Source organism: Pteropus medius, unplaced genomic scaffold, assembly GCF_902729225.1.
Source record: "Pteropus medius unplaced genomic scaffold, Ma_sr-lr_union100, whole genome shotgun sequence".
In the NCBI taxonomy this organism is placed as follows: Eukaryota; Metazoa; Chordata; class Mammalia; order Chiroptera; family Pteropodidae; genus Pteropus; species Pteropus medius.
The window spans coordinates 19,499,210-19,526,705 of NW_024352784.1; the positions used below are offsets into that span (position 1 = coordinate 19,499,210).

The 27,496-nt window shown below is 52.9% G+C and overlaps 2 protein-coding genes across 6 annotated transcripts in view; both read right to left on the reverse strand.

Annotated features, from left to right (window-relative positions):
* Positions 1 to 1,074, reverse strand: part of SPECC1L (sperm antigen with calponin homology and coiled-coil domains 1 like) — a 121,771-nt gene extending 120,697 nt beyond the window's left edge. For 2 of the 5 annotated variants that reach the window (XM_039847722.1, XM_039847723.1), the window contains exon 1: positions 923 to 1,074. The gene's annotated coding sequence lies outside the window, so the exon portion shown is untranslated. Of the gene's footprint in view, positions 1 to 295; positions 429 to 922 lie in introns of those variants that run through there. The other 3 variants (XM_039847721.1, XM_039847725.1, XM_039847724.1) reach the window with 3 other exon arrangements.
* A 10,914-nt stretch (positions 1,075 to 11,988) lies between these two features.
* Positions 11,989 to 27,496, reverse strand: part of BCR (BCR activator of RhoGEF and GTPase) — a 113,697-nt gene continuing 98,189 nt past the window's right edge. Inside the window, exons 17-23 of the mRNA XM_039847729.1 lie at positions 17,527 to 17,586; positions 16,893 to 17,002; positions 15,457 to 15,596; positions 14,410 to 14,544; positions 13,513 to 13,618; positions 12,894 to 13,056; positions 11,989 to 12,530 (exon numbers count right to left, since the gene is read on the reverse strand). Coding sequence (XP_039703663.1) covers positions 12,441 to 12,530; positions 12,894 to 13,056; positions 13,513 to 13,618; positions 14,410 to 14,544; positions 15,457 to 15,596; positions 16,893 to 17,002; positions 17,527 to 17,586 — 804 coding nt within the window. The 3' untranslated portion in view covers positions 11,989 to 12,440. The remainder of the gene's footprint in view (positions 12,531 to 12,893; positions 13,057 to 13,512; positions 13,619 to 14,409; positions 14,545 to 15,456; positions 15,597 to 16,892; positions 17,003 to 17,526; positions 17,587 to 27,496) is intronic.

A 27,496-nucleotide genomic window follows, 5' to 3' on the forward strand; every position in this document is an offset into this window, starting at 1 on the left:
AACATTATCAATGGTTTAGATGCTCTTCTTACAACACATTTTCCCTGTAATCGAAACAGGGCAGCGAATATATGGGAATATTTCCTGGGCATTCCCATACTTGCCGACAAATTATCAAAAATATCAACAAACCAAGGTTCTCTGTATCTGAATAATCATACGAATTCTTACTTGGTAAACAGGCTGGAACTACGTGGAAACTGATTTCTTTTCCAGACATCTCCAGGGGAACTGCCCAAGAATGACCTATCTTGTCTTAACCACATAAGCGTAACCACATAAGCCATACAATTACCAGATTGCGGGAAATGCAAAATATTCCTCAGCAAAACACCGAATTATTTATATCCAACGTGAAGCAATTAACCAGGTCTCAAGGAAAAAAAAGGACATTCCGCCTGCTTCGGGCTGACCTCCCAGAAAAGCAGAGCGAGGGTGGGGGCGAGAGCCCTGGCGGAAGCTGAGTCCGCAGGAGGCCCGGGGTCCGCCGCCCGCAGCTCTGCTCGTCGCGCGGTGTCCTCGGGGCCTCCAAGCAGAGCTGTCCCCTCCGGGGACATGAGAACAGAAAACCAGGACGGTGAGGCGACCTCTGCCTCTCCTGGGACTCGGGGAAAGCAAATTGCGAGGGCTGCGCCCGGCCCCTCAGCTCGGAAACCGGTGGGCTGAGTGCCTAGGACCAGGCCCCAACGCCAGCCTGGGGCGGACCGCAAGCCCCGCGACACTGGCTGCGGGTCGCACCGGGAGCCCAGAGAGGGACGGCGCAAGCGCAGGCGCAGGATGGGCCAGGGGCCCCGGGAGGGGACGGCGCAGGCGCGGGCCCGCTGGGGTCTGCGGGGTCGCCGGGGCCTCGCCGCGCGGGCGGCACAGAGGAGATGGACTGACCCTCTGGCGCACACAGAGGGGCCCCCGCCCTGGCTCTTACCGCGCGGCGCCGCCTCGCTCGCTCGCTGGCTCCGGGCTTGGGCCGGGCGGCGAGCTCGCCCGGTGGCGCGGCCCGAATCCGTTGAGTCCGGCCTCAGGGTAGCAGCCAACCCCGCGGCGCCGTTCGCCCGGCCCGCCCTCAGACCGCCTCTTGCCCGCCCCACACGGCTGCCGCCGATTGCGCAGGCGCCACATAGGCACCGCCTACACCTCTCTACCGCGCAGGCGCTTGAAGCCCTGCACGGCCCACTGGCGTCCCGCCCAGCTCTAAGTAGCGCAGGCTCACTACCACCCGACCGGCCACAATAGAGCGTTCCCGCAGCTAATTGGCACGCATCAGGTTGTGCTGTGGAGCTCCCTTGTGGTTGCTCCTGGAGGCTTCTCCGCGCACGGACCGGTGATGAGTATAGAGCGACCTGGTCCCAAAGGCTTACGTCAGCTCAGAAGTCCACTATTCACGCATCACTTAGTTACATTGTGCCAAGGACTGTGCTAACCATGAGCTGGACAGTGGTGAAAAAACAAGCCATGCTTTCTTGGCGCCCCACATGCAATAGGGATCACAAAAACCAAGTGAGCAACCAAAAAAAAATGAGGCTAAATATCCTTGATCAAGTTTAGGAAGTTCTTTTAGGTTGCAATTATCATGCCGGTTTGAAATAACATTAGTAGATTTTTATCACATCACCTTAGTTTCCTAGGAAAAACAACTTTGCCTTGATATATTTTTAATACATTGCTGGACCATTTGCTAATACTTTATTTGGAACTTTTGGATTTATGTCCATAAATGATATTGTCTTATACTTTTGTTTTCTTGTACCGTCCATGTCTGCTTTGAGGTTAAGCTTATTAACAAATTCACAATGAGTTAAGAGAACTAAGTTTTCTTTTTCTGGAAGATTATAAAACCAGAATTTTCTATTCTTTTTAATGTTTGCGGAATTTGCCTATAAAATTATCCAGGACTGGTGCTTTTTATTGGTTTTGTTTGTTGTGAGATGTTTGAGGGGATGGGATGCAGATTTTAAAATAAGCATTACATTTCTTTAATGGTTCTAGATGTAAACAGAATTTCTGTTTTTTCCTGCCATTTTTACTGTTACATTTTTGCAGGAAAGTGTTTTGTTGACATTTTGAAAATCGTTGGCATAAAGTTTTTAATGTAATTCCCTTATGGTTTTGTGTTGTTTATTCATTTTTTATTTCTTTCTGAATACATTTCTAACACAATTGCATATTTTAAAATTCAGAAAGCATCCATTTCTGTAGTTACTCTTCCCAGAAGCAACTAACTATTCAATTTCTTCACATTCTTCTAGATTCTTTATAAATATAAACAAATATCCAATATAAACAAATATGTTCTGCTCCTTTTTTTTACACAAATAGCAGTCTGTTATATTTGTGAACCATGCCTTTCTTTTTAAAACCAGAATAGCCATGATGTTTTAATACTCTAAAGATTATCATTCAACCCTAGTGTAGAACTAAGGTCATGATCCTCCTAATCAGGCTGCCTGGGTTTGAATCATGGCTTCCTCAACCTACTAGCTGTCTGTCTTTATTATGTTTCAGTTTTTTCATCCCCAAAATGAGTGCTGTTATTGGTTTTTATGGGGATTAGGTGGGATCATGCATGAAGAGGGCGTAGCATGATGTCTAACACCCAGCAAAAATGCCTGGTAAATGTGAGGGGCATAAAACATCTAGGCATTTATAGTCCAAAAGGACTCAATGTCACTCAGATCCTCACACTAACGCTGTAAGAACTGTATGGAGGATAAATCTGAGGCTCGAAAAGGTTATTTCACTTGTCCAAGGCCATCCAGGTGACAAGTGGCAGAAACAGAGCAGTCTGGTCCCAGGCACTTGCCGTCACCTCATTGGTACCAACAAGCCACACACACACTATTAAAAGATACTTTTTTTTATATTAAGGAGCACACAGTTAACGTACAACTCAATGAAATATAAAAGTGAAGGTCAAGAAAAAGAATTTCATCAGTTTCCCCATTAACGCCCGCCACCAACAAAACATTCTCCTCAACGGTAACCACCATTCTGATGTCTAACTCAGGATTAATACGGGCTGATTTGAACTTTACATAAATGGAGTCGTATTCATTTCCTAGGGGACTAATTTGCTGTAACAAATCACCACAACTCTGGTGGCTTAAAACAAGAGAAATGTATTGTCTCACAATTGTGGAGGATAGAAGTCAGATATCTTGATGTTTGACAGGGAGCATGGCTGTGCACATGGAGGTGGGTGAGGACAGAGCAAAGAGAGTGTCCTCACCAGGCCTTGGAACTGAATTTTATAATGTGGCCGGGAGCCAGTCGCCACAGCTTTGGGACAGGGAAGTGACATGCTGCAAGATCGTTTTTATGAAGACCGGCCTGGTGGCATGCATAGTATGGGGAGGGTGACTCTAGCAGTCAGGGGACTTGTTCACAGTTCTGGGGACAGGAGGCTAGGCAGTCTGGGATGGTGATGGGGTCAAAAGGAAGGAGATAGATCTAAGGGTAGGGCACATAGAATTGTCTGGACTTCATGCCAGTCTGTGACTGAGCCTCAGTGCTGGCATCTGGGTGGTCCCATCGTCTTCGTCCATACCTTGTCCCCTGTCCTTGATCATTCAGCTTGGGACTCCAGAACTGGAGGGGCAGAAAGAGTAGGCAATTGAAGCAAGTACTGGCCTAGAGCAAGACAGGACCTGGGGAAGCAGGTGACTGACTGCTTGTAAAGGAGGCCATCTATCAGTATGTGAGTTCTTCCCAGGGCCCAGACTTCACCTGGCCAGGGCCACCTCCATTCAAACTGGCCCTGCCATGCTGGAGTCTCATCACCACTGAGATAGCCTGAGCTTCGCAGCCCAGAACTCCCTTGAGCCAGTGCCTCTGGTTCCCCAATGATGCACTCAGCTCACCCTGAAGCCCACCCCAGTCACTGACTGCCCCACTTGGGCCCAGCTGCTCTGCATCACAGCTGGAAGAGCCAAACAGGCAGGGGCCGCAGGCCAAGTTTTAATAGGACAACAACTGTTCCCAACAGTTAGCAAGCCATTAGCTCTGAGTGCCAAGACATCAAATTGGGATTCTTGACGTGCCTCCCTCAGAGCCAGGGGGGGCCACTGCATCTGGGGAAATGTGTAGCTGTCAGCTGAGTGACAATGTGTCTGCAAGCAGAGATGGGCTGTTTGTCTTTCCACAGCCACGTTGCTCACGTTAGGAGGAATCCATGTGTCCGCAACTACAGCCGAAACCCCAGAAGTTCCTTGGGATGCCCAGATGGTCTGCAGGCAGCCCAGAAAAGATACAGGAACAGGATGATTCTGAATAAGGCACCCACTCTCCCTCATGGCCTCCAGAGATCAGACATCATCAGACCCTCTTATGTCACATCTAGGGAAACTGAAACCGGTGAGAAGGGAGCAGTGAGCCAGTGCTTCCCCATGACTGCTCTGTGGATCCCCAGCCTTGAGCTCAAACCTTGGCTCAGACAGCCACTAGCTGTGTGACCTTGAGCATATTCTTCAACCTCTCTGTGCCTCCAGTTCTTCTGTAAACAATGGCAATGCTCCCACACTGGTCAGGGGTGTTGGGGGATGAAATAACAGGTCCCCAATCTATTCAGTGTCCCCTGCACACCATGCTTCTCCTCAAAGCCTTTGGTGCATGGAAATCATATGACTAATAAACAGTAATGATGGGTTAGTGTCATTTAATGACTTTGGGACTATAAGCGTCCCAAGGGCAGGGGCTAGCATGCAGTCTGGGCTCAAGACATGGCTCCTCTTAGACATGTGCCAGTGTCCAGGTCCTTATTAGCAATAACCCTTGTTCAGCTTCCTGGACTCCACCCAACACTAGGGACTATTGTGGTGGGGACAAAGGAGAGCAGGGACAAGCCAGAAAAAGGAATTCCAGTGCAACTTGCCTGAGGCTTAAGTGATATCCATTGGCCTGTGTCTGGCATTTCCCAGTGTCAGTGTTTAAATGAGTCCTGGATTTACAGGTGAGGAAAGTGAGGCTCAGATGGCTATGTCAGTCTTCCAAGACTTGGCCTCTAAATCCTGGGTACACTAACCCAGTCAGTGTTGCCTGTCTTGAAAGGAGCCTCCTGGAAAATGTGCACACATCCCAAGGATCTGAACGCGACTGCATCATCTCTTTGAGATTCATTTTTGAAACGTGCAGTCCTTTTGGAAAAACTCTCCCTTCAAAGGTAAATTTCATGGTAGGGAAATTTTAAGCAAATGGGTAAAAAGCGAGGGGAATAACAGTGCATCAGCATCCTGTTCTGATCTTAAAAGACGGCTCTAAGTAAATAACGGCGCTTTTGCAGAAAAACCTGGGGAATTAATTTAAAACAGGGCAGCAGGCCATGCCTCTTGCAGCAGCCGGCAGAGAAGAGGGGACTAGTGGGACAGGTAGTTGTGCCAGAGGCAGTCAGGGCTGGGAGCAGCCATCGGCTTGGCCACACAGGGCCCTAGGCTTCCTGTCAGAGCCAGGCTGACCTGGACGTGAAGGGAAATGAGTGATGAGAATGGGACTGTGAGGGCAGGTGGCCCTTCCCAGGAGCTTTATGGAGAAGGAGAACGAAGGGCTATACCTAGGGAGACTGAACTGGTCGAGAAAGGACTGTTTCTTCTTTCTATTCTGCTTTCTGGGAGCTAGAAGTGAGATGAATGTGTTTATGGGGCAGAGGTGGTAGAATTCCAAGCAGGGGAGGGTTACAGCTGCAGAGGTAAGACAAAGGCCAAAACTAGTGGTAGGAGAAGAGCCGGAGGAGAGCAGCCAAAGCTCCCAGGCTGGGTGGGTTAGGTGTGGTGCGTGGAGATGCTCCCTGTGTGTCTCTCCATCCCCACCCCAATCCTTTGGCCTCTGGCCCTGGACACAGGAGTGACTTAGCCATGTCTGTTCTGAGCAGGAATGTATTGGCCAGTGGGAGGACAGGGTGGGAGCCGGAGAGCCAGCATCTGGCCACAGTGTCTTGTCTTACTAGCTGGGTGGACTGTATTAGCTCTTAAGGCTGCCATAACCAATGACCACAAACCGGGGGGCTTAAAACAATAGAAATGGGTTCTCTCACAATTCTGGAGGCAGAAGTCCAAAATCCAGGTGTCAGCAGGGTTGGTTCCTTCTGGAGGTTCTGAGGGAGAATCTGTTCCATGCCTATCTCCTGGCTTCCGGAGGCTGCCAGCCATCCTTGGCGATCCTTGGCTGGTAGACCCATTACCCTAATCTCGACCTTCATTTTCATAAGGCCTCTGCTGTGTGTCTCTGTGTCTTCGACTTTTCTGTCTCTTTAGGGCCTATCCCAATCTAGGACGATCTCATCTCAAGATCCTTACTTTAATGATTTTTGCAAAGTCCCTTTTCCAAACAATGTCATAATGTTCTAAGGGGACATATTTTTTTGGGGGGAGGACACAATTTACCCATGGCGGGGATCGTGGAAGAGCCACTGCCCCTTTCAAAGGCCTCAGATTATCTGAACATGGGATGTTCTCACAAGGAGAATCAGAGAGAATGATGGACACGAGCCAGCTTTAGGAACTGCATTATCCAGCTGCGACAGGCATATGGCTTCAGTTCTGAACATCTAGAAGCAGTGGCCATCTACCACCAGGGCCAAAGGCTGCAGCACACTCCTCCTGGCAGGCCACATGGATCCTTCCAATAGCCAGCCTTCTTTCCCAGTTTGAAATTGCTGCATTGTGGGTTAAGAAATTCTCAGTGTCCCAAGGCCTTGCCATCCCTACTTCATTTTGGGATCAGTCTTGCCCAACCTCTCAAACATTGCTGCTCCTCATCTGTTCAGCCCGGGAAGCTCAGGCCAAGACCTCAAGTTGGGGTCTCAGAACTCTGGGGGAGGGGGCCTTGAGACCAAGTAGCTGAGCGGGGTGAGGAGAGGTTGCTCAGGGGCTTTGGGCTTCCAAAGAGTGACATGACAGCGCCTGGAGAACCTCTATAATGAAACAAGCAAGCATATGGGCTGAAACATGAGAGGACCCTACATGTGCCACACCTGGGTGGTAGCTATGATCAGGTCACCTGAGGGAGCCTCAGGGCCACCATGAATTGGAAGAGATTCGAGTTGACAGAGGAGGAGGCCATACGGAACGTGTTTGCCTGAGAGACTCGCCAGTATGGCCTAGATGAGAGGTGATAACCCCCTGCCTTCTGTGTGGTCAGTCAACACCCTGGGTTCCTTCTAAGAGAGTCATGAACTTGGAGGAGCACAGGGACAACTTGGGTTTCAAGCTTGGTTCCACATCCAGGGCTTGGAGGGCCAAAAGCCATTGTATTAGTCAGTTTAGGCGGCCATAACAAATAACACAGGTGAGCATTTAAGCCCCTCATCTGTGTTATTTGTTATGGCCGCCTAAAATGACTAATAGCTTAAGTAGCATTTATTTTCTTACAGTTCTAGAGGCCAGAAGTCCAAGGTCACGGTGCCATCAGGGTTGGTTCCTCCTGAGGCCTCTCTTCCTGGCTTGTAGACAGCCACCTTCTTCTCACTGTGTCCTCATGCAGCCTTTCCTCTGTGTGCAGACAGTGACGTAGAGAGGTAGAGAGAGAAAGAGAGAGAGGGAGGGAGGGAGAGAGGGAGGAAGAGAGAGATCCCTGATATCTCTTCCAATCATATTGGGGGGGTAGGGCTACAACATATGAATTTGTGGGGGAATACAATTCAGTTCATAATAGCCACCAAATGGTAGAGTCCAAAAAACTCCAGGGCAGCCAGGAAGGGCAATGCCACCTGGGCTGGAGAGGGGTTTGCTGCATTCTGGCACCCAGTGTGGCATCACCAGGAGCAAGTTTAGCATGAGGTGGGCTGAGGTTCAAACAGAGGCCAGAGGCCAGCCTGCTGGGGAGGACAGGGCTTCTGCAGTTGCCACTCACTGACTGGAAACACCAGATGACAGGGACCACTTGGGAAATGCAGCTCAGGAGTGATTATCTAATGGAGAACCCAAAGCTCATAGATGCCTTAGCTTATTCCAAATAACTTCCCTCTCCCCATTATTTTTTCTCCCTCTGGCCCCATTTTCCCCTGGAGCCCAGTGGCAGGGTAGGAGAGCCTGGGCATATTAGGGTACTGGGTGGCCACAGACCGGAGTCAAGACAGCAAATTCATAGAGGGGGACCTTCAATGCCACCCCAGCAAAGCAGCACTTGTCACTGATTTAAATTGTAGCTTATTTAAATGAGCAGCTCCGCCTCCCTCTGGATGGGTCTGGATTTCCCATGCTGGCCCTTGAGGCCCTGCCATGGGTTCAAAAGGTCTGTCTGTCCATGGTCACTCAAGCCCTTGAGCCCCTGGGGAGTCTCCGGGTCTGGGGTGTGTCTCTTCTTTTGATGGCAGCTCAGCCAGCAGCTGCTCAGGACCTTAGCTTGTCCCACGCCTCAGGCTCAGTCTTTGGCCAGAATCTGATTTGAACATACACATCCCCGGCTGCCCAGCTCAAGTTTCCACAAAGTGACTGAAAACCCTAAGGAGAGTTTGTGGTCAGGCCTGCCCAGTTCCATCCACAGGAGGGGAACGGAAACGTGGATGGTGTGTGGACTGAGCCACGTTTCACAGGGCGCATGGCCGCAAGATGTCCAGCTGGCTGCCTGGACGTCACTTGGCTCACCTCTTTGGGGAGCTCTCAGATGAGCAGCCTCGGTCCACCGAAGCAGCTGATTTCCTTTCCAATCGGGACACGTCGGGAAGATTCGACAGGGCCCTGTCTTCTAGAACATTTATGTGGGCGCCCGTTTGCCGTGGCCCTGGCTAGCTTTCTGTACTGGCAGAGCCAGGGTCACAAAAGGCTCTGCTTGGCAACTGACCCATCGCTCTCTCCCACTCCAATTACATTGAGCTCCAACCTGCCCCTCTTCCCGGGTTTGACAGTTCCTCTCACCCAGGGTGACCCTCAGCCCCAGTTCTGCCCACTGACCTATGCAGTGGTTCCAGGCCATTCGGGCCTCTTTAAGAGCTGGGTGTGTCTGTCACCCCTTCACTTTTCCTGTTTATCTTTCCTGTGACAGCCCATCATTAGTCTGTGGAAACACTTTCTTTTAAGGCAATTGGGACATTCTTTTGGGGGGCGACTATAAAAGTTCTTCTGAGATTTCTATACAAAATCCTGCCCTTTTATTTGCAAGGGTGTCCGCGCCTGACGCCAGGAGGCCTCAGCCCATGGGTTCGGGTGAACACAGCCACATCAGTGGTCTGGCTGCGTCTAGTCCAGCAGCAAGGGGTGAGCTTGAGGGGCCATCAAGACACCAAGATCCCAGTTTTGGCTCACTGACCAGCTCTGAGATGCCAGATGGGGGTGTGTGCCTCAGTTTACCCATCTATCAAGGGATTGGACTAAGAGGCCTACGGGGGGCTCTTTGAGGAGTAATGATCTCAGATTCCAGGCACCAGTGAATGGTCCTGGTCGCTAGGCCCTGCCACTGGCCTGGGCTCAGCTGGATAGAGCCCCTGGTCTCAGGAACATAGCAGACAGTCAGCTCTTGCCTGAAAAAGCAACTCCTAGTAAAAGAGATGCAATGGGACTTTTTTTGGTTTGGAGGTCTTCAAACAGGACCAGGAATGTAGGGATAGAGAGTAACTATAGCTTTTTAGGGGCCAAATACTTAGTGCAAGGCCGGTGGTGGCTAAGAGTGACCCATGCCTACAGGCAAAAGAAAGGCCAGACCTGGCAGCTCCACCAAACTTTAGTCTCAGCAGAAACCACGGAGACTGGGGGCTCTGCAGGGCCAGGTTGGGTGTGGCTGAAGCCTTCCCTGCCCCTGGGTTTGGCTCGGCTGGTGCCCTTTGCTTTCTGGCCCAAACCAGATGGCCGGAAGCTCACGCTTCTCGGATCGACAGCTGCTGCCCCATGTGTCCTAAAGCTGCCCAGTAGTGCCACTGGGCCTGGCTCCTCCACAGCGGCATGCACGCTACCCCCGTGGAGGCTTCCTGGGCACCCGGGTTGTTCACTCTACATGCTCCTTCTTCCAGCTCCACTGCCCACTCCTAACCCCCATCCCAAAGGTGCTGATCAGTTTTTCTTTTTCATGCAACAATCACCACCAATACCAAGTAGTTTCAGGTAACTTTAATGAAAGTGCCAGCAGTCCTTTCCCCAACAGCGTTATATAGATGGTTGAGCTCGAAAGCAGAAACACAGCTGCTGAGAGACCAGCCACCCAACAGCAGGCCGGCTGCCCTGTGAGGGAGGCAAGCTGGCGGCTCCAGACTCAGGGCCCAGGACAGGGAGGCGTCACTTCTTGGTGTAGAGTCTGGCAGCCAAGCCTCGTGGAAGGTCTCATCTGGGCTCCAGGCCTTCCCCGTGCCCCAAGCTGGCTTGGTCAACCCACAGGCCTGCACGTTAGATGGGATGACAGAGGTGGCTGGGGATCCCAAGTGACCGCCACGACTGTAGCCTGGCGAAGGAGCGCTTTTACAGCTACAGGAGAAAAGAGTGGTCATTCAATCGTTAAACAGCACACATTCTATATAAATAAAATGTAAAAAGAGGAAGGAGGTGGAGGAGGGAAGGGAAATTGGCACAGACATTAATATATTGCTTTCCAGTTTCAATGCGACAGATGCAAATCATGAGACACCAGGGGAAACAGAAACAAGGGCTGGGTTTAGCTTTTTGAAGTAAAGTGTGTTCCCCTCGCAGGGCTGGAGGTTTGCAGAGATAGATGGGGATGGGAAGCCAGGCTGGAGGAGCCCCAGGAAACCTACTGAGTCCAGAAATGTGCAGAGGGCAGAGGACCCTGCCCCTGCCCTCAGGAGAGTGGCACTGCTTTAAAATGGTGTTCCCTCCGCCGGCCCCCCACCATGTACTGCGAGCTTGGGCAGGAGCCCAACACACTGGGTGAGCTCTCCCAACCCCCAGGGACAGGGAAGGATTATGGGACAGTGCCACTGGTTACTGGTGTAATCACGTGACAACCAAACACCTTTTCCTGAATCACGCCATGGCTTCCCTCCTCCGGTTAGCTACATCCTCTCTTCCTGTAAGACCAACGTGGCAACTTTGCCTATCACAGTTTCTTTTTTCTCCTTGTTCCAACCAGTCTTTTTTTTTTTTCTTTTTTTTTAAAGAGATACAATTGTTCACAGACTTGTTTCTTCAAAATACTTAGTGACTTCCCCAGTTCTCTTTCCTCGAAGTCAGATGGCCGGGAGGATTAGCAGGAATGTCAGGTGCATGGAAAGTGGGGAAGGGGGCAGGTCTGGCCTTCCACCTGCTCCCGGGTGGGAGCCCCCCACTCAGCCTGGCCTGTGGAGCTGTCCCTATTCCTAACCCCACTCCCCCATTTCTGGTGCTCAGACTTCAGAAACGGCTCTTGATGAAAACAGAGCTGGCGCTTGGAAGGAAGACAAAATGCCGCTGGGACATGGATTGTCCACGGAGTACATTCTATTATCTTATTAGGTATCTGAATCTGTTAGGAAAAAAATTAGAAACTATGTATAAAACTTAAAAATATTCAAGTATCAAAAGGCTATTCGGATCAAAGTTTAAAACAAGCTGTCAGCAAGATGCCGCCAAGAAGAGACTTTTACAAAAGTTTACTGAGTTTGTTCAGCAGGGAGCAAGGAACAGAAGCGTTCTGTAAGGGGTACAGTTAGAAGGGAGAGTGGAGGCAGAAGGGAAGACAGGCGGGGGTAAGCTAGAGGATCAAGGCCTTTTCAAGCTGAAGAGGAGAGCGTGTGCCAAGTGGGGTGGTTGGGGTGGGGTCACTCTCCCTGGAAAACAAGCCATAAAGTGCGCAGCCTGGGCCTCCCACCCCCTGGTGTCCAGTTCTGGACATGACATAGGGAGCTGCCTTCTGAGGGGCACATGAACAGCAAAAACAATGCAATGGGACAGAACAGGAAGAAGACCCATTTCTGCACAGAGACACTTCTAGAAAGAAAGAAAAGAAAAGTGAAAGGGGTCAAACGCTACACAGTGTTGACTTAGCTTTTCAAATCCTGTTATAAACAGGAGTCGAATTTCTAAGTCAGTGAAATCTAAGTGCCCCCACCCACAGAGGGATGGGGCTGTGGCCCCCACGGTATGAAGCAGCAGCAGTGTTTATTCAAGACACGATAGTGAGGGAATCTGGTCGTTTTCCCTTCTCTCCAGAAAGGGTGCATCTTGACGAGTGATCCAGTAGAAATCTTTCAAACTCTGATAAGTTAAGTTCATAAAAACCACTCCCTTCGCTTGGTCCCTGGCCAGGCCTGCATTCTGAACCATGCTGGCTTGGGGCGCCCTCTGGTGGTGATGTGGAAAACCACAGTCTGAGGCCAGCTGGGAGCTCACAGACCCACAGGCAGAGGGCCCAGAACTGCCCAGACCACTTGGCCTTTTGCCTTGGGTAGCTAGCTGTCTCCTGGCAGATGGTCCCGCCCTTGGGGGCGGCCCAATTCCTCCTCAAGAAGGTTTGGTTCCTGCTCTGTGGATGGCCCGTTTCATCATAAGTTTTCCAGGCCGTTCTGCCGGTCTCTTGGAGATGAAGTTGGGCCTTTAGACTTCGGTGGAGAATAGGATGCTCTGTCTCTTGCTGTCTGGGGCAGGAATGGCCTCCAGCTGCAGGAAATACAGCAGCACCTGGACCTGCCGGAGGAAGAGAGAGGCTCAGAGGGGTGCTCACAGCTGCAGGTGGGAGGTCTTCCTGGCCAGAGCCCAGGGCCTGATGACTAAGGCCACCGGACAGCTCAGGGTGCTGCAGGCTCCTGCTGGTGACACGAGACCCTCATGGTGAGAGACTTGGGTACCCCTGAAGGACCACCAGGTGAGGTGGGCCCTGAGAAGCCCAGTAAGGTGCAGAGGAAGTGGCCTCCAAGGGTTAAGTCCCTCTCTCTGAACCTCGGCCACTGTGCAGTTTGAGTGGGAACAAATGGCAGGACTCAGGGTCGGGCAGGCAGAGGCCACCTCTGTGAGGCTGGACAACATGGGCTGGAGCCTGTCTCCTCGTACCTGTGACATGACCTCCAGGGACCAGCTGTCAGTCATGGAGATGGGCTGGCTGGGGTTGGCAGGGAGCTTGCTCTCCTTCTCTGAGGGCCGGAGCAGCGTGGGGCCGAAGACTGTGGCGAGGTTGTGTAGGGACATCTTGTTCACCGTCTCCTTTTCTGCCACCCTGCGGAGGGCCGAAGTAGAAGGTGCTACTGGGACACCGCCTTGAGGCGGAGGGGCTGGGCCACGCTAAAGTCCTCAGGGAATGTGCTGGCGAGTGCTGCCCCTTTCTGCCTTGGGCTTGCTCCGCAGCACAGCTAATCCACTCCTGGTTGTGCTAAAGGCAGACCCCGCCCCAGTTCAGTCAAGGACAAAAAGCACTTGGGGCCAGCAGGTGGCTGGGCCAGCTCTGGGCCATGACCTAGGGTGTGAGGGTGTCTGAAGCACCTTGCTCTTCACTTAAGGCCATAGTGCAGAGCGGGAGGGTGGTAATGGCTCTAGTGCCCAGAGGAGGTGAGTAACCCCAGACAGGGGTGAGGAAAGGAGTCCCCAGATGCCCTGGAGTCTGATGGGAGGAGCCTCCTCTTCCTGCCTGGGGGTCCTGGAGCCCTAGGCACCCCCAAGGAAGAGCTGGGGTTACCTTTTCAGGTGATCCAGAAGGAAGAGGAAGGTCAGCAGGTTGGCCTCTGGGAGCGACAGAAGCAAGTTAAGCATGCAGCTCTCTTTTGCAACAGGGTCTGAAAGAGCTGCAGGTGGGGGAGACTGTTACTTCTTGGGGTCACAGCTGGAAGCCTCTGCCAGTGTCTGTGTCAGAGGGCACAGGACAGTCCAGGACCGTCATCGTTCTGGCTCATACAGCACTAGCCCCAGTGAGGACTCAATGACAGGTACCTGTGTGGGGATGAGCCCCCTAAATACCTTTTCTCTATCTGAAAGGGGTCAAAGGCACTACCAAGGACCAGCGGCAGGAGGCACTGGACACAGTGGCCCTCCAAGCTCCCGTGGCCATTCCGGCCTCCTGCTCCTGGAAGAGCCCAAGGCATGGGAAGCCAGGCATGGAATGAAGCAAAAAGAGCAAAGGGCAGGAGGGCTGCGAGGCCCCAGGGGCTCCCTTATCACCTGTGCACAATGGGGGAACCAGGCCCCCTACTGAATAACGCTGGAGGCAGAGTGTGGAGGCTGTAGCTGCCTGGCATACCAGCGCCCCCACTCTGGACACTGCCCTCTGGGGTGACTTAGGGTCAGTCTGGGTTTGAAGGCAGGTGCACTGGTGGGCCAGGACCTGGGGTTAGGGGAGCAGGACAGGCGCTCCAGTGAGGAAGATGGTGGCCTCCATGTCCCTATACCAAGCGTGCATCCGCTCAAGCTACTTAGAGGGAGGGGGACAGAAGGAGGCCCCTGGAAGACGAGCAGAGGCCTTCCAGGACTGGTTTGGTTCTTGGTCCCCCCACCACACACCGAGTTTGGGCCGAAACACAGGCCATGGTGGAAGGGGACAGTGGACAGGATGGGAGTGGGAGACGCCTCCCGCGCTCACCGATGCCCTCAGCGAAGTTGGGGTAGAACTCATCGGTGAAGAGGGGCTCGGGCAGCTCTCGGAAGTAGAGCTTTAGGGTCCCTGCAATGGCATTGACGTCCATCTCGCTCATCATCACGGACACGTCCTTGTTATCTGGACAGAGCACAGAAGCAGACGACAGCTACTCCCAGATCCTGAATTGAATTCCTTCCACTTCTCCTGCCTCAGCTAAGCACGGCTGCCCCAGGCTGATGCCTTTTGGGCTCCTCCCCTTATAATAGCTCAAATTACTCCTTCCAGGCAAACTCCCCATACATCCTCCCCACACCGTCCTCCCCACACCACCTGGCTGGACAAGAGCAGCCCTGGGAAGGAGGGCAGGCCCGGCGCCTGGGGAGGAATCAGGTGGCTCTATCCTATAGCCAGCATCTCTTTATAACAGGAAGATGCTGAATTATTTGTTCCATTTTAGTTTAAACTGGTGTCTTCCCTTCAGGCTCAAGTGGCCACTGGCCCTCTGTGCCACAGGCCAGGTCCACTCTGGTCACCCAGAGGGAGCTTGGAGTATGCAGGCACGAGGTCCTGGCTCTGCCACCTTCTACTCTGAGGGCCCTCTTGAGTCTCGGTGTCTGGCAATTGGGGTTGTTCCACCGACTTCTTGGCATGTGTGAGTGACGGAGGTAGAGGTACTGCAGCACTGGCTGGACCCAGTCACTTCAAAGCCCTTTGCACTGCTTCACCACTGGTCAGACCGCACTGATCCCAGCTGGCACCTCTTTGCCAGGCCAGGAAGAGCAGATGGAGGCCCAGCAAAAAGGCAGGGCTGCCCCACAGGGAAGGCCCTGATCCATTGCAGCATAAACCTGGCACGGTTAAAGGAGTTAAGAACTGGCTTCTGTAGAACCTCCTCCCACAATTCCCTTTGCCTCTCATTTAAAATATGATAAAATAGTAAGTGAAGAGAAAGTACGGAAAGCGATGTAACAGGCACCGGCCACAGAGGGCCCCCGAGAGTCAGCACCTCGTCCACATCCCTATCCCGCACTTCCTGGGGCTGACACTCACTGACGTCAAAGGCCGCCTTCAGCGCCTGGATGTCTGTGGCCACTCCAGACACGCGGTAGATGCCCACTTCCTCCATGCCCCGGCGCTCGATCTCCTCCACACACTGGCGCACGATGTAGGGCACCTTGGACCGCTCCCTCCTGTGGGGGAGGGGAAATGCCTTTAGTGCCCAGCGGCCCTGGCTTGAGCCGCGGCAGGGCACAGCCATCACCTACCTGCACACCTGGAGATGGGAGTGATGCAGGTGGTGGGTCTGGGCTGCACACACAGCCTCGTCTACTCTGAGAGCTCATGACTATCATTGCTTATATCTTATCAGGGACTTTCCAAGAGCTCCAGGTAGCCAGACGCCTCAGGAGTTACGCATGATCTTGGGGGGAAGACCAGGAGGCCCTTCTAAGTGAACTAGGCCACAGGAAGTGCAGTTAAAAGGTCCCAGGCCTTGGGTTAACAGGTAGCTGCATAGCATCCTGGAAAGCAGTCTGGTTTCCTAGTAGAGAGATGGGATCCAGCCTCAGCCCAGTACCTGCCACCCACTTGTTGTGCAAGAGGCAAATCCCCGAGCCCTCCAGACCTTGGCGAGAGGTGAGTTCTGCACACAGAAGACACCCAACTGTCTGCCAAACGAATGACCACAGGGCTGCCTTACATTGGTGCTTGAATTATCATTCTAAATGCTTTTCTCTTCCAAGTCCTAACAATGGACAATCCCAGCACCTTGGCATAAGATCCTGGAATAAAAATACTTTAAAAATAGGAGAAGGTGCTGTTTGAAAGGCTGGCTTTAGTCTAGTTCAGACACTGGATTCAGAAGCCCAGCAAAGCTCTTTCCTGAGCCACCCTCGTCAGAGGTGCTTATTTGGGATAGTTGCTGACAGAAACCTCTCTGCTCACGCCCAGAGCCTTCCAGAGGTGCTGTGGGAACCGCTAAGGTAGAACTGGGGGTGAGGAGTGCTGTTTAGACACAGGTGTCTGGGGAATGCCTGACAAAGGCCCCAGCGCAGACGACCAGCGAGGGCAGGAGCTGGGCCTGATTCCATTTGGGGAAGTGAATGGATCCTGGGAGGATGCCCTGAGAACAGCCCTCAAGCCAACATACAGGCTTCTCCTGTATGTTGATAAAGGGGCAGGGTTACCACCATTCAACGGGAACTCTGATCGTGACAAATTCAAAGTGTGGGGAAAACACCCTGTTCTCACACAGTTCCAGGAGCTGTGTACAGGAAGGGAACAAGAACGTTCCTGAGCTGATGGGGACAAGTTTTGCAGTGAACAAGGGAAGCAGCTAAGCACGGTGTCCCATGGGCCCGGAAGGTGTCCTGTGCAGCAACTATGCTGTGTATGGAGGGAGGAGACCCACACCAGCTCCTTTCTCCAGAAACACCTTGGGGTGTGGGGGACAAGAGGCACGAGAGCCCAAGCCCCTCGACACTCACTTGGTGACCACAGCAATCTTGACTCCGAAGACACCCGTCTGCTTTCGGGAAGGCATTCTCTTCAAGCTGAACTCCCTGCTGGTGAATTTGACTGAGAGTTTCACTTCAATCTGCAAGCAGAGAAGGGAAACGGCCCTTTCACCCTCCTGGCCCACCCCCCACTCCTCGCCTCTCATAACCACCAATCTCTTCTCTGCATCTTTCTTAATCACAAAAAAAATAGAGAAAAAGTACAGAGAATAATGTAGCAAAACGCCATGAATTATCTATCAAACGTTAATATTTTGTCATATATGCCCAGACCTTTTTTTTTTTCCCAAAGGACGCTGAGGGCTCATCGGGTCTCGGTTTCTATCAGCAGACTCCAGGGTTGAGGCCCTGCCTGTCCCCGTAGTGCCACTGGATCACTGTTTGGGAGGAATGCTCAGTGCTCGGCCTGTGACTGCACTCTGGTCACCACATGGGTTCCTTCCTGTGCAGTGATCTTTTCTGCAGGGCCTCTCCCTCCTCTAGCCATTCCCACCCTCTCCAACACTAGTCCGGGCTTAGCCTCCCTCCAACTGTTCCAGACAGAACCTGGGCCGCCTTAACCTTCTGGGGTAAGTGGGCACCAACAGAGCCCCGTGGTACATACCCCATTCATGGCGATGACAGTCCGTTGCCAGTCTCTGTCCTGCAAGGCTTGGGGGTCCAGCTGAAAGCAAGGAGTCATGATTATCAGAGGCCCTGGGGTCTGTGCAGAGGCCTTGCAAAGCAGCAGCCCAGGCCTGCAGCTTCTTCACACCTAAGTTGGAACTGGAGCCGGACCTTGGCTGGCTCTTCCATCTAGAGGCCAAGTGGGGTCCACAGAGAGGAGAGAACCGATGGAAACTCTGGAAACCTGGAGACCTTCTGCTCCCAGACCTTTGCTGTCTGGGGCCCAGGCTCACCCTGGGTATGAGTTGGTGGCACTTTGGGGCCCTGCACCCTCTTCCTCCTTCCATCCTGTCCAGATGGGAGCTGAAGTCCACGCTGGTAGTCCAGGAGCTGCCCCCCTCCCCAACCATCACAGGTGCTACCTACAGCTCAAGGCTCAGCAATCGGTTTAAGAACGTTTTGGGAGAACCCATTTCAGTAGCAACTTCCTGGGGGCAATGCTGCCCAAGAGTCCAAGACGCTATTCATCCCACAGTGTGCACTGCAGTCTTAGCTACAGGAGCACGTGCAGGAGAAGCCTCCAGCCCAGAGGACCCAGAGCCCAGCTCCAAATCACAAAGCTAGTGAAGGGGCTAAGGGAAGCCCCTCTAAACTTCTGCCTCTGCAAAGCATTGTCCGAGCGCTGGTCTGCAGGACCATGCTGTTTAATGTTACCTAATGGCTGTGCTACTGTAAGACACCCCAACCTTCATGGTCAGGCCACGTGTCCCATCCATGAAGGCTCTGTCTCCCTCATTCTGGGAAGTGCATGCTCCCCATCAGCTGGGCTGGGTGAATAAACATACGGGGAGATCTTGTTAAAAAATACCTCCCGGGGTCCCATCCATGAAGCTGGACTAGCAGCTGAGGGTGGACCTGGGGTCGGAATAACTAAAAACCTCCCCAGACGATTCTGGTATGAAGCCAGGTCAGGGAGCCACCATCTGACACCCTATAACCTGCCACCCCTCACGTGAGGCCTCGTGATGGCACCCTTGGCTTCAGGCGATGATTTGTTTCTACTATTAAGCAAGCACTTAAGAGCAGGGAACATGTCCCATGATTTCTGCATGCACACATGCACACAAAAACGTGCGTGTACAAACACACACACAACAGTACTGAGCCTAGTGCATAGTCTAAAGCGGGGCTCAGGCATCACATATTTATCCACTGCAAGGGACCCGAGAGGCCACAGCCATCTGGGCCTTGTACAGGTGAGGTGGCTAGAAAAGAAGGTCCAGCTGCCTCTACCTCACAGGTGTGTGTGCCTGGGCCTGTCCCATGCACTTGCTCCACACGAGGCTCATTCCAGGCACTCCTGCGGGGGCGAGCCTGCTCACCCATTCTAGGTACTACTGGTGAACATTCTCAAGGATCTGAAAGGTACAGACAGAATGACCCAGAAGAACCGAGGGTGGCAGAACATTTCTCTCTGGGGGCTATGTGGTCAGAAGTTCTTGTCCCACATCCGTCCCATAAAGTTCTTAGGGGCCATGCTCCCTGGCCATGGACACTCTACCTTGAAGGGCAGGGTCTGTGAGCAGGGACCAGCCGTCACAAATCACTCAGTAAAGGAGATCTCCCCAGTGGTGCTTTCCCATTAGAGTGAGTTCCTTTCTAGGGTGATGGCGTCCCCCAGGGGAGGCAGGAGGGGAATGACACCAGGGACCTTCCACGGCAGGACTCTCGACCAGAGGATTCATGGTGGGAGGTGAGGGGAGTACACTGTTGCCCCACGACCCCCAACTCCGTGTCCTGCCCACCCAGGAAGGAAGGGGGCAGATGCTGTTCCTCCTGAACCCCAGGGAAGGGAGAGTCGGCACAACCGCTGAGAGTTTTAAAAAGGGAAACGAGCATGTTCTGCAGGAGACGCCTTTCCCTTTCCCTCCCAAGAACAGTAATTACTGAACCCCTTTTCCCTCGAGAACCGAGGACTGGTGAACGCAGCGGACGTCCAAGCAGCCCCTGGGGACACCGCAGCCCACCGCAGCCCACCTTGCCCTTGCACACGAGGTTTCGGATGTGGGTCCACAGGGCGGTGCCACGAGCACACAGGTGCTTTTCGGCAGAGGCCACCCGGCTCCGACCGGCCCGGCTGGGGTGGAAGTACCGCAGGAGGCTCTGCACGGCGGCGGGGGCGGACGGCGACTCTCGCATCCTTGGTCCTGCTGCTGCTGAGAGGCCAGCACGGCTGAACAAGAGCATGGGGAGCCCCGGCCTCCTCATCCTTTTGACTAGGCTTTGTAGGAAGCCCCGCCCCTACGGCCTGGCTCGCCAAGGTCAAAGCTTCCTATCATCCCTGGGTTTTCTACTTTTTTGTCTGTGTGTGGAAAAAACACCCCCACCGGCAGCCTACTGGTTACGGGAACTCCGTTGTGTCACCGTTTTTTTTCCAAAGCCCAGAAAAGCCAAGCTTCCTTCTCAAGTGGCTGGTTTCCTGTGGGCAGTGTGGCGACACTGAGTAACATGGCTGCCTGGCCAGTCCCTCTCATGGCAGGATGTGCTCTGGGGACCCTCTGGGGTTTGCACCACCCCAATAATGGCATGCACCGCCTCAGACAAACTAATGGCAAAGGACGCCCTGCCCTCTCCCGGACAGCTGGCCCACTGATGAGGGGTTCAGTGCCATCATCCACCCAAAGCCTGGAGGTTCAGACCCACCATCACCTGGGCCCGGAGGCTGCGGCATGAGCTGGCCTTCGGAGTGAGACCTGGGCCAGAGTGGCGTAGGCCCCCGGCCTGCGCAGTGGCCCTGGATAGTGGCTCTGGTGGGAAAGGCCAGCTCTAGGCTGGCTCGGTTCCAAGGAACAGTGTGTGCTGAGCAGCGCGGAAGCAGCATGAATAACACGACGAGGAGGCTGCGGGTTGCTCAGGCCAGACTCAAACAACATTCAAGGCTGGCGTGCTCTCCAGAGCAGCTATTTAAAACGCCAGAGAAGTAAACAAGTGGCAATCTGGAAAAATAGATGACTTGAGGGGAGAGGACCAGGAAATGGACATCTCGGGAAAATGTGAGAGTGCTCTGGATGCCCCCTCAGGGTCTCAAGGCTGCAGTGACAACCATGCATGCTGCTCAGGGACAAGGACTTGGGGGGCAGGGGGGTTTCTGCTCACACTGTATTCTCTGGAGGATGGTCTGGGCCCTGCTTGTCTCCCTAAGGTTGGGCAAAGTGAGAGTCTCAGAGGAACATGTGTGGGTGGCAGGCCTGGTGGACCACTGTCCCCAGGTCTGCTTAGAAAAGTACCCTTTGTGTCCTCTCCAGGGTGGCAGGGGTGGAAGGTGCCAAGTCCAGGAGTGCTGCCCGAAGCAGCTTGGCTGAGGACTAGGTGCTGTCCTGCTTGCCTGGTAGCGGGCACGACCAGATGGGACACTCATGGACAAGCACAGGGCATCCCTTCACCCAGCCCTGGCCGAGGAGGGTCAGGAGGGAATGCCATTCCCTCTTCACTTGCCTCCCTGGAGAATGAATTCTCTTCCACACCACTGTCCCCACCCAGGATGGGCCAGCAGGGCTTCCCCAGTGCTCTTGACTGAGAGCCACATGTATGCACCGCAATCTACTCCCCGATGGAAGTGGGGGGCTCCTAAGGGACAACCGGAGAACCTCCCTGGGACAGAAATCTGGTGGGTTCTCCTCTCGTTACCACAGCCTGTTTCTTGAGCTCCATCCCCTACATCTTTAACTTTGTCGCCTTTCTCTGATCCCAACCAAGATCTAGCAACAATCACATAAAGCAACCTCCCCTAGGATGGCTATGATCAAAAAGACAGAACAAAACATGTGCTGCTGAGAATGTGGTGAAATGAGCACCCTCACTGGGGATATAAAACAACGTGGCCACTCTGGAAAGGTTTAACAGTTCCTCACAGTTACTCTTGACTGCTTAACCCAGCTATTCCACTGCTAGGTGTCCACACAGGAAGAGTGAAAACATGTCCACACAAGGACTTGTGTGCACATGCTCACAGCAGCACTGTTATAGCCCCAAGCTGGAAACAACTCAAGTGTCCGTCGACGGGTGAACGGACAGACAAAACATGGTATATGCAAACATATGACATACTACGATACATCCGTAAAAGGGGATGAAGTACCGACACTTGCTATGATGGGGATGACCCTCAAAAACATCATGCTAAGTGGAAAAAACCAGTCACAAAAGACCGCATAATAGAGTATGATTACATTCATATGAAACGTGCAGAATGGGCAAATCTATAGACAAAAAGCAGAGCTGCCTGGGTCTGGGGTGGGAATAGGGAGTTGCTGTAAATAGGAATAAGGAAATCATTTGGGGCGGGGGATGGAAATATAAAACTGTACACTCTCTCCACAGTGGCATGGCAGTGTTATGCTCCTTCAGGACAAATATCGGGGACTCTGTACAAGAAGGATTTGCTCATATAGTTACATGTTTACGACTGTACAGCCTAAAATCTCCCTCAAATGTTTGTTAAAAAAAAAAATCACTTTCCTTGTGCAAGAGACCCCTTGGACCATCCCCCTCCAAGTCTGTGTTAAGTGACAGTTTCTTTTTTTTTCCTGCTCATATCCTTGAGACATGGGCCACATCTCATCTATCTAACCTCCCCGCTCCCACCCCCCCAAAGCACCCAGGAAAGTACTCCTCTCCCCAGGCACACGAGAAGCCCTGGCATGGTGAATGACCACGTGGACAGAACATGCACGGCCCTGAAAGAAGCCTCTGTGACAGCAGAAGGGACTCTTGGTGCCCTTATAATAGCAACCACCGTCCCTGACCACTTAGCTAAAAGCCATGTCTTCCCCTCACCCCATCTCCTTCCTGCCTGATGTGTCTCTATGGCTTTTGTTTTCATTTTACTGTTTGCCTCCTGAGCTAGAATGTAACCTCCTCTAGGACAGGCTTTTGTCCATTTTACTCACTGTAGTATCTCTGTGCCTGGGCACATATATGTATATGATATATAACATAAATGTATTTAATGTGTAGATAGTAAAATATACATTGGCACAGAGTGAGCGTCTGCTACATGCGTGGGAGCTGCTGAGAACACACGCCCACCCTCTTACAGGTGGGGCTCTGAGGGGTGGCTGTGGGAGGGCGGGCGGAGTTGAAGGCTTCTCCGCCTGCACCAAGCCAGGGTCAACTGCGCCCTCCGTGGTTGGGGTTGCCAAAGACGGGGTGATTTGCCGATTCTGGCCTTCCATGTCCATCCCAGCACCTCGTGGACATTTTAACTATTTAAAAAATGGTGGTAAAATAGCATAAAATGTACCATTTTGTCCATTTTTAAGTGCATAATTCGGCAGCATTAAGTACATCCTTGGTGTTGTGCAACCATCACCACCATCCACCTCCAGGACTTTTCCATCATCCCAAACAGAAACTCGATGTCCATTAAGCGGTAACTCCCTATTCCCACCCTCCTCCAGCCCCCGGTAACCTCTACTCCACTTTCCGTCTCTAGGAATTTGCCTATTCTAGTAACTTAATATAAGCAGAATCATACAGTACTTGTCCTTTTGTGTCTGCCTTATTTTCCTATGCATAATGTTCTTAAGGTTTATCCACATTACAGCATGTCAGAATTTTCTTCCTTTTTTATGGCTGTATAATATTCCACTGTATGGATGTGCCGCATGTTTTGTACCGACTCACCAGCTGATGGACACTTGGGGGTCTTTCCAGTTTGGGGCTGTCATGTGAACATGTGCAACTCCACATTCACACAGCTGTTGCCAGGTCCTCTGGTGGGCACTTGAGGTAAGTGCCATACAACTAGAAGTTGAACAGGGAGACTGTCCCAAAGTGGGCAGACTTCGCAGCCTGGTGAGGGCTGGGGTGCAGGTGTCAGGGGATCCCCCAAAGGGGCGTGGTTGGACCCATTGGCATGTATCTAGCCATGTTTCCAAGCAAGAGGCAAGCAACCGGGCTGGGGGAGAAGACTGGCAAACTACATGCAGACCAAACACCAACTTCAAATAAAGCAAGGGTCAAACCACAGACCCCGGGCCCCAACCTCACCTAAGACTCATATAAAACATTAAATAAACAAACCTCAACTCCAATGCCCCCACTGGAATGTGAGTTGCGAGCCCAACTATACAAAAGATCAGGAGAAATGGGAGAAGACAAAATTCTAGGACTTTAGATATAACGTTATCCTCTAAGAAACACGACTGAGATGATGTAGCAACAGAAAATTCACAAAGAGAAGAGAAAAACTGCCCACTTCCCCTCCTAAAAGATGCAGGCTCTGTAAGAGGAGGGTGAAGGGTCCACCTCCAGAACCTGGGATAGGTGAGCTGGTTTGTTCAGAGCATCAGGTGCTGGCCCAGAAAAACAGAAGGACACAGTGTACAGAGTCCTGGGGTGCCAACTGTCCAGAATGCATGCACTCGGCTGTGGTGTGCATAGAGGGGCAGAGGGCCTGGCGAGGGTACTCTGTGAGCCTGTGCTGAGCTTCAGCAGACCTTCTGAGCAAGGGAGATCATCCCAGTCCATCCTCAGATAGCAAGAGCGCCACCCTAGTGATCATGAGCCTATTGCGTGCCAGGCCCCAGGAACCCCAAGAACAAGAAGACACCTGTCCCCAGGTTTCACAGTCCAAAGCAGAGAGGCTTGGAGAGGAAGGGTGCTGCTGACGAGCTGAGAGCCAGAGCAGGCCCTACCCAAGGCGACTGGGTAGCTTGGATGGCACAGTTATTTGGGGAAAGATTGGAGACAGAGAAGCTTTCACAGGATCACTGAGTCTGGGCTTCAGGGGAAGGAATTTTTTAGGTAGACATGTCAACATCCTAAGCTCCAAGAACAACAGGAGCACAGGATTCATGGGAATGCACGGGTCTCAGTGTAGCTTGGGGTAAGGGCCGGCTGAAGGAGTCCAGTCAGTAGGCTGACCCATGCTGCCCGGACAGGACAGGGGCCTGACAGCACTGCCTGGGTGCCCCAGCACGTCCTGGGTCGGTAGAGCCCAGGACAGTTCAGTCGTGAGGAATTTCTTCTTTCAGTGGGGATCTGGCAACTCACCCACGACAGTCACTTGAAGGGCAAGGGTCGAAATCCGAGACTTAGGCTAGTGGTTCCTGAACCCTTGGCTCACCAGCACCATGCAGTGGAATAAAATCAGACTGATCTCGGACCCTAGCCTGGGGAGATTAGGACCCATCTCCCCAGGTGATTCTGACACCTCCTGCACAGACAGGCGTGTAAGCAACTTTGCTGGTGACGTGATTCCATTCTATGGCCCCTTGGAGGGGCCCCTCAGCGTCTGCCCTACCTCTAGCCCCCTGGCCGGCTCTGGACTTCTCCCTGGCCCTCCTTGGGCACTGCTGGGGTGCCGCACCTTCTTCGCCTAACAGGAGAGGCTCTCCACTCAACTTATGAGTTAAGGTGTATATGGGAGGAACATAGGCCATGCCATTCCCTTCTCACCCCCAGCAGCAGGATGTGTGTAGGGCCACACGCCCCTCCCACATGGCACTCTCGGAAGGCGCCTGAGGTTACTGGGAAAAGCTTGGTCTCAGGAGTCATGAGTACCTTCCCCCAGGCACACCCCACATGGAAAACAGCGTCTGTGAGGCTGGCAGAGGGTGAAAGAGGCCTGGCTGGGCGTCATCAATTCTCCTCCTCTGACTTCCTTCCTTCTTCCTCCTGGGGATCCCGGTTCGTTAACGAGCCACTGGGAGCCCAGGTCTCTAGAGGCCAAGCCAGTCGCCTACGGTGTGAGTCACAAATGCCCCCCACACTGCGCTGGGATTCCTTCCCAGCTAGTGATGGCTCAGGGGCCAGACTTCCCACTTATCCCTCCTGCCAAAGCAGAGACGAGGGGGTGGAGCCGAGCACTCCTTCTCCAGTAGCAATGACTACAAATAACAGCAGCCGCTGGCACTGAAGGCCCCGCTCTTACCGGCGAGGGCACAAGTTTGGACAGGAGGACCAACGACTCTCCCCAGGTCACAGGAGGTGTGGTGGGGAAGGGGAGCTGACAGAGTCTCTCTTTGACCAAACTCTAGCCAGGCTCCTCTGAGCTGTTTTCCAACTAGGCTTCATCCTTGGGGACCTCCTCGGGAGCCCAATTTTTGCAAGAATCCTGCTAAGTCTGTTTACCTAGAATCCCTCATCCTTGATATCTGATCACACATGACACCTACCCCCACTTTTCTTGATGTATTCAGAGTTGAGCCCCATCTTTCTTCCCTGTTGCAAAACCCTACTGCAGTTCTCCCTGCACATATCTGGACAGTCCCTGGGTCTGGGGGTGGGAACAGGAAGTGACTGTCTATGAGAACGAGGAAATCATACTGTAAAACTGAACCGCTGGTGATAGTCTATATTTAGGAAAAAATCTGCCTTGCTATTTCAACAAGTATCATGAATGATTTTCTTTTTAACCAGAACCCATATCCCTCTACCCAACGCCCTCTCCCCCCATCTCACATCTGGGTCCTCTTGGAAGGAACAGTGGGAGAGCTCTCGCCAAGAAGCACCCCACAGAGCACAACAAATGGAGGAACACGGTCTGGGATCAGATGGTAGAAAGGAGGAAAGAACCACGAACTAGGAGAGATTCCCCTCGCAGCCCCCCACAACCTCACTGCTCGCTCCTTCCCTGGGACAGGGTTAAGGCACGTACCTGGCACCCCTAAACTGTTGGAGAGCACAGGCTGTACATAAATAAATATTTTGTTTATATCCAGTAGGTTGTAGTAAAGAGTTTCCAAAAAGGCCTGATTCCACAAACAAAGAAGAGTATGGGTTCTTTTCTCTCTTCCATTGAGACCCCCGGTTACCTAGCAACAGCGCTGGTAGGCTGTGGATCAAATCTCACCACCCCCCAGGACTCTAGTGCTGGAGCATTCCATTCCATTGGTGGAATCTGAGCTGAAAAAAAAGGGGCTGAGTACCCAAGCTGCTGGTGCCCTCAGCTCGCCGTGGGGCTCTGCGAGATGCAGATCAGGGTCTGGGTGTGGGTGAGGGGTGTCTAGGCTGGGGATAGATGCCAACATGGAGAGCGGGGAGGGAAGGAAGCAAAGGGGGCACAGCGGTCGTTGAGTAGTAGGACAGAGCACGAAGACTGAAAGGACCAAGCTATGACTGTCACCCAGGAGGCGCTCCGACACATTGGTTCTCTAAGGAGTTCGCGGAACAGTAAAATCTGAAAAATACTTCGGTGTCTATCAAGAGTGGTCCGGCCCATCCGTGTGATGACTCACTCTCCACGGGACTCCCCATAAAGCCAAGAGGGTGAACAAGATCTGCGTGGAACTGTAGGGCTGGGTCTCAACGCATGTGAGTTGTAAAGCGGGAAGTATCGGCATCACTCATGTAAGCCACCCCCACACAACACGCCGTCTGTCAAGGTGAGACCCATACCGAGTTCACATGAGGAGAGGCCCTGGTGGAAGGAGGGATCTCACTGGTCATAGATCCCTGATGAGGACCCCACAGGTGACTGATAAACGTCGCCTCGCATTTCTGCTTCTTCCACCTGGAAGCCCTGCTGTACCAAGACCCCGTGAATGGCCCAACAGAACGCGGGACTGATGGGGAGCATGGAAGAAGCATCCCCTTCTCACTCAAGATCTAAGCCACAGGCAGGTCTCGGGTCCAGGACATCCATCGAGTGGCCGCGGACCCGGAGCTGGCCTTGGTAGACCATCCCCGACTGAGAGAAAGGCCGAGAATCCTGCCTTCCCCGTGCTGGGCAAGGCTGCTGCGCTGCTCCCCAACATGCACCCCAAACCTTGGTAAACTCACTGGAGTATCACCCCAGATCGGTCTTCCCTACTACCTTGGGCCACCCCCACCTTAGGAGAGCCCAGCCACAGGCCAGCCGAGGTCAAGGGCCTGCTCTCTTAGGAGCTAGTGGGTGGTTGGTGGGGTCAAGAACAGGGTGGTCAAAGGGGGCATTTCTGCTTTTAGACCTGGTCTCAGGGTGC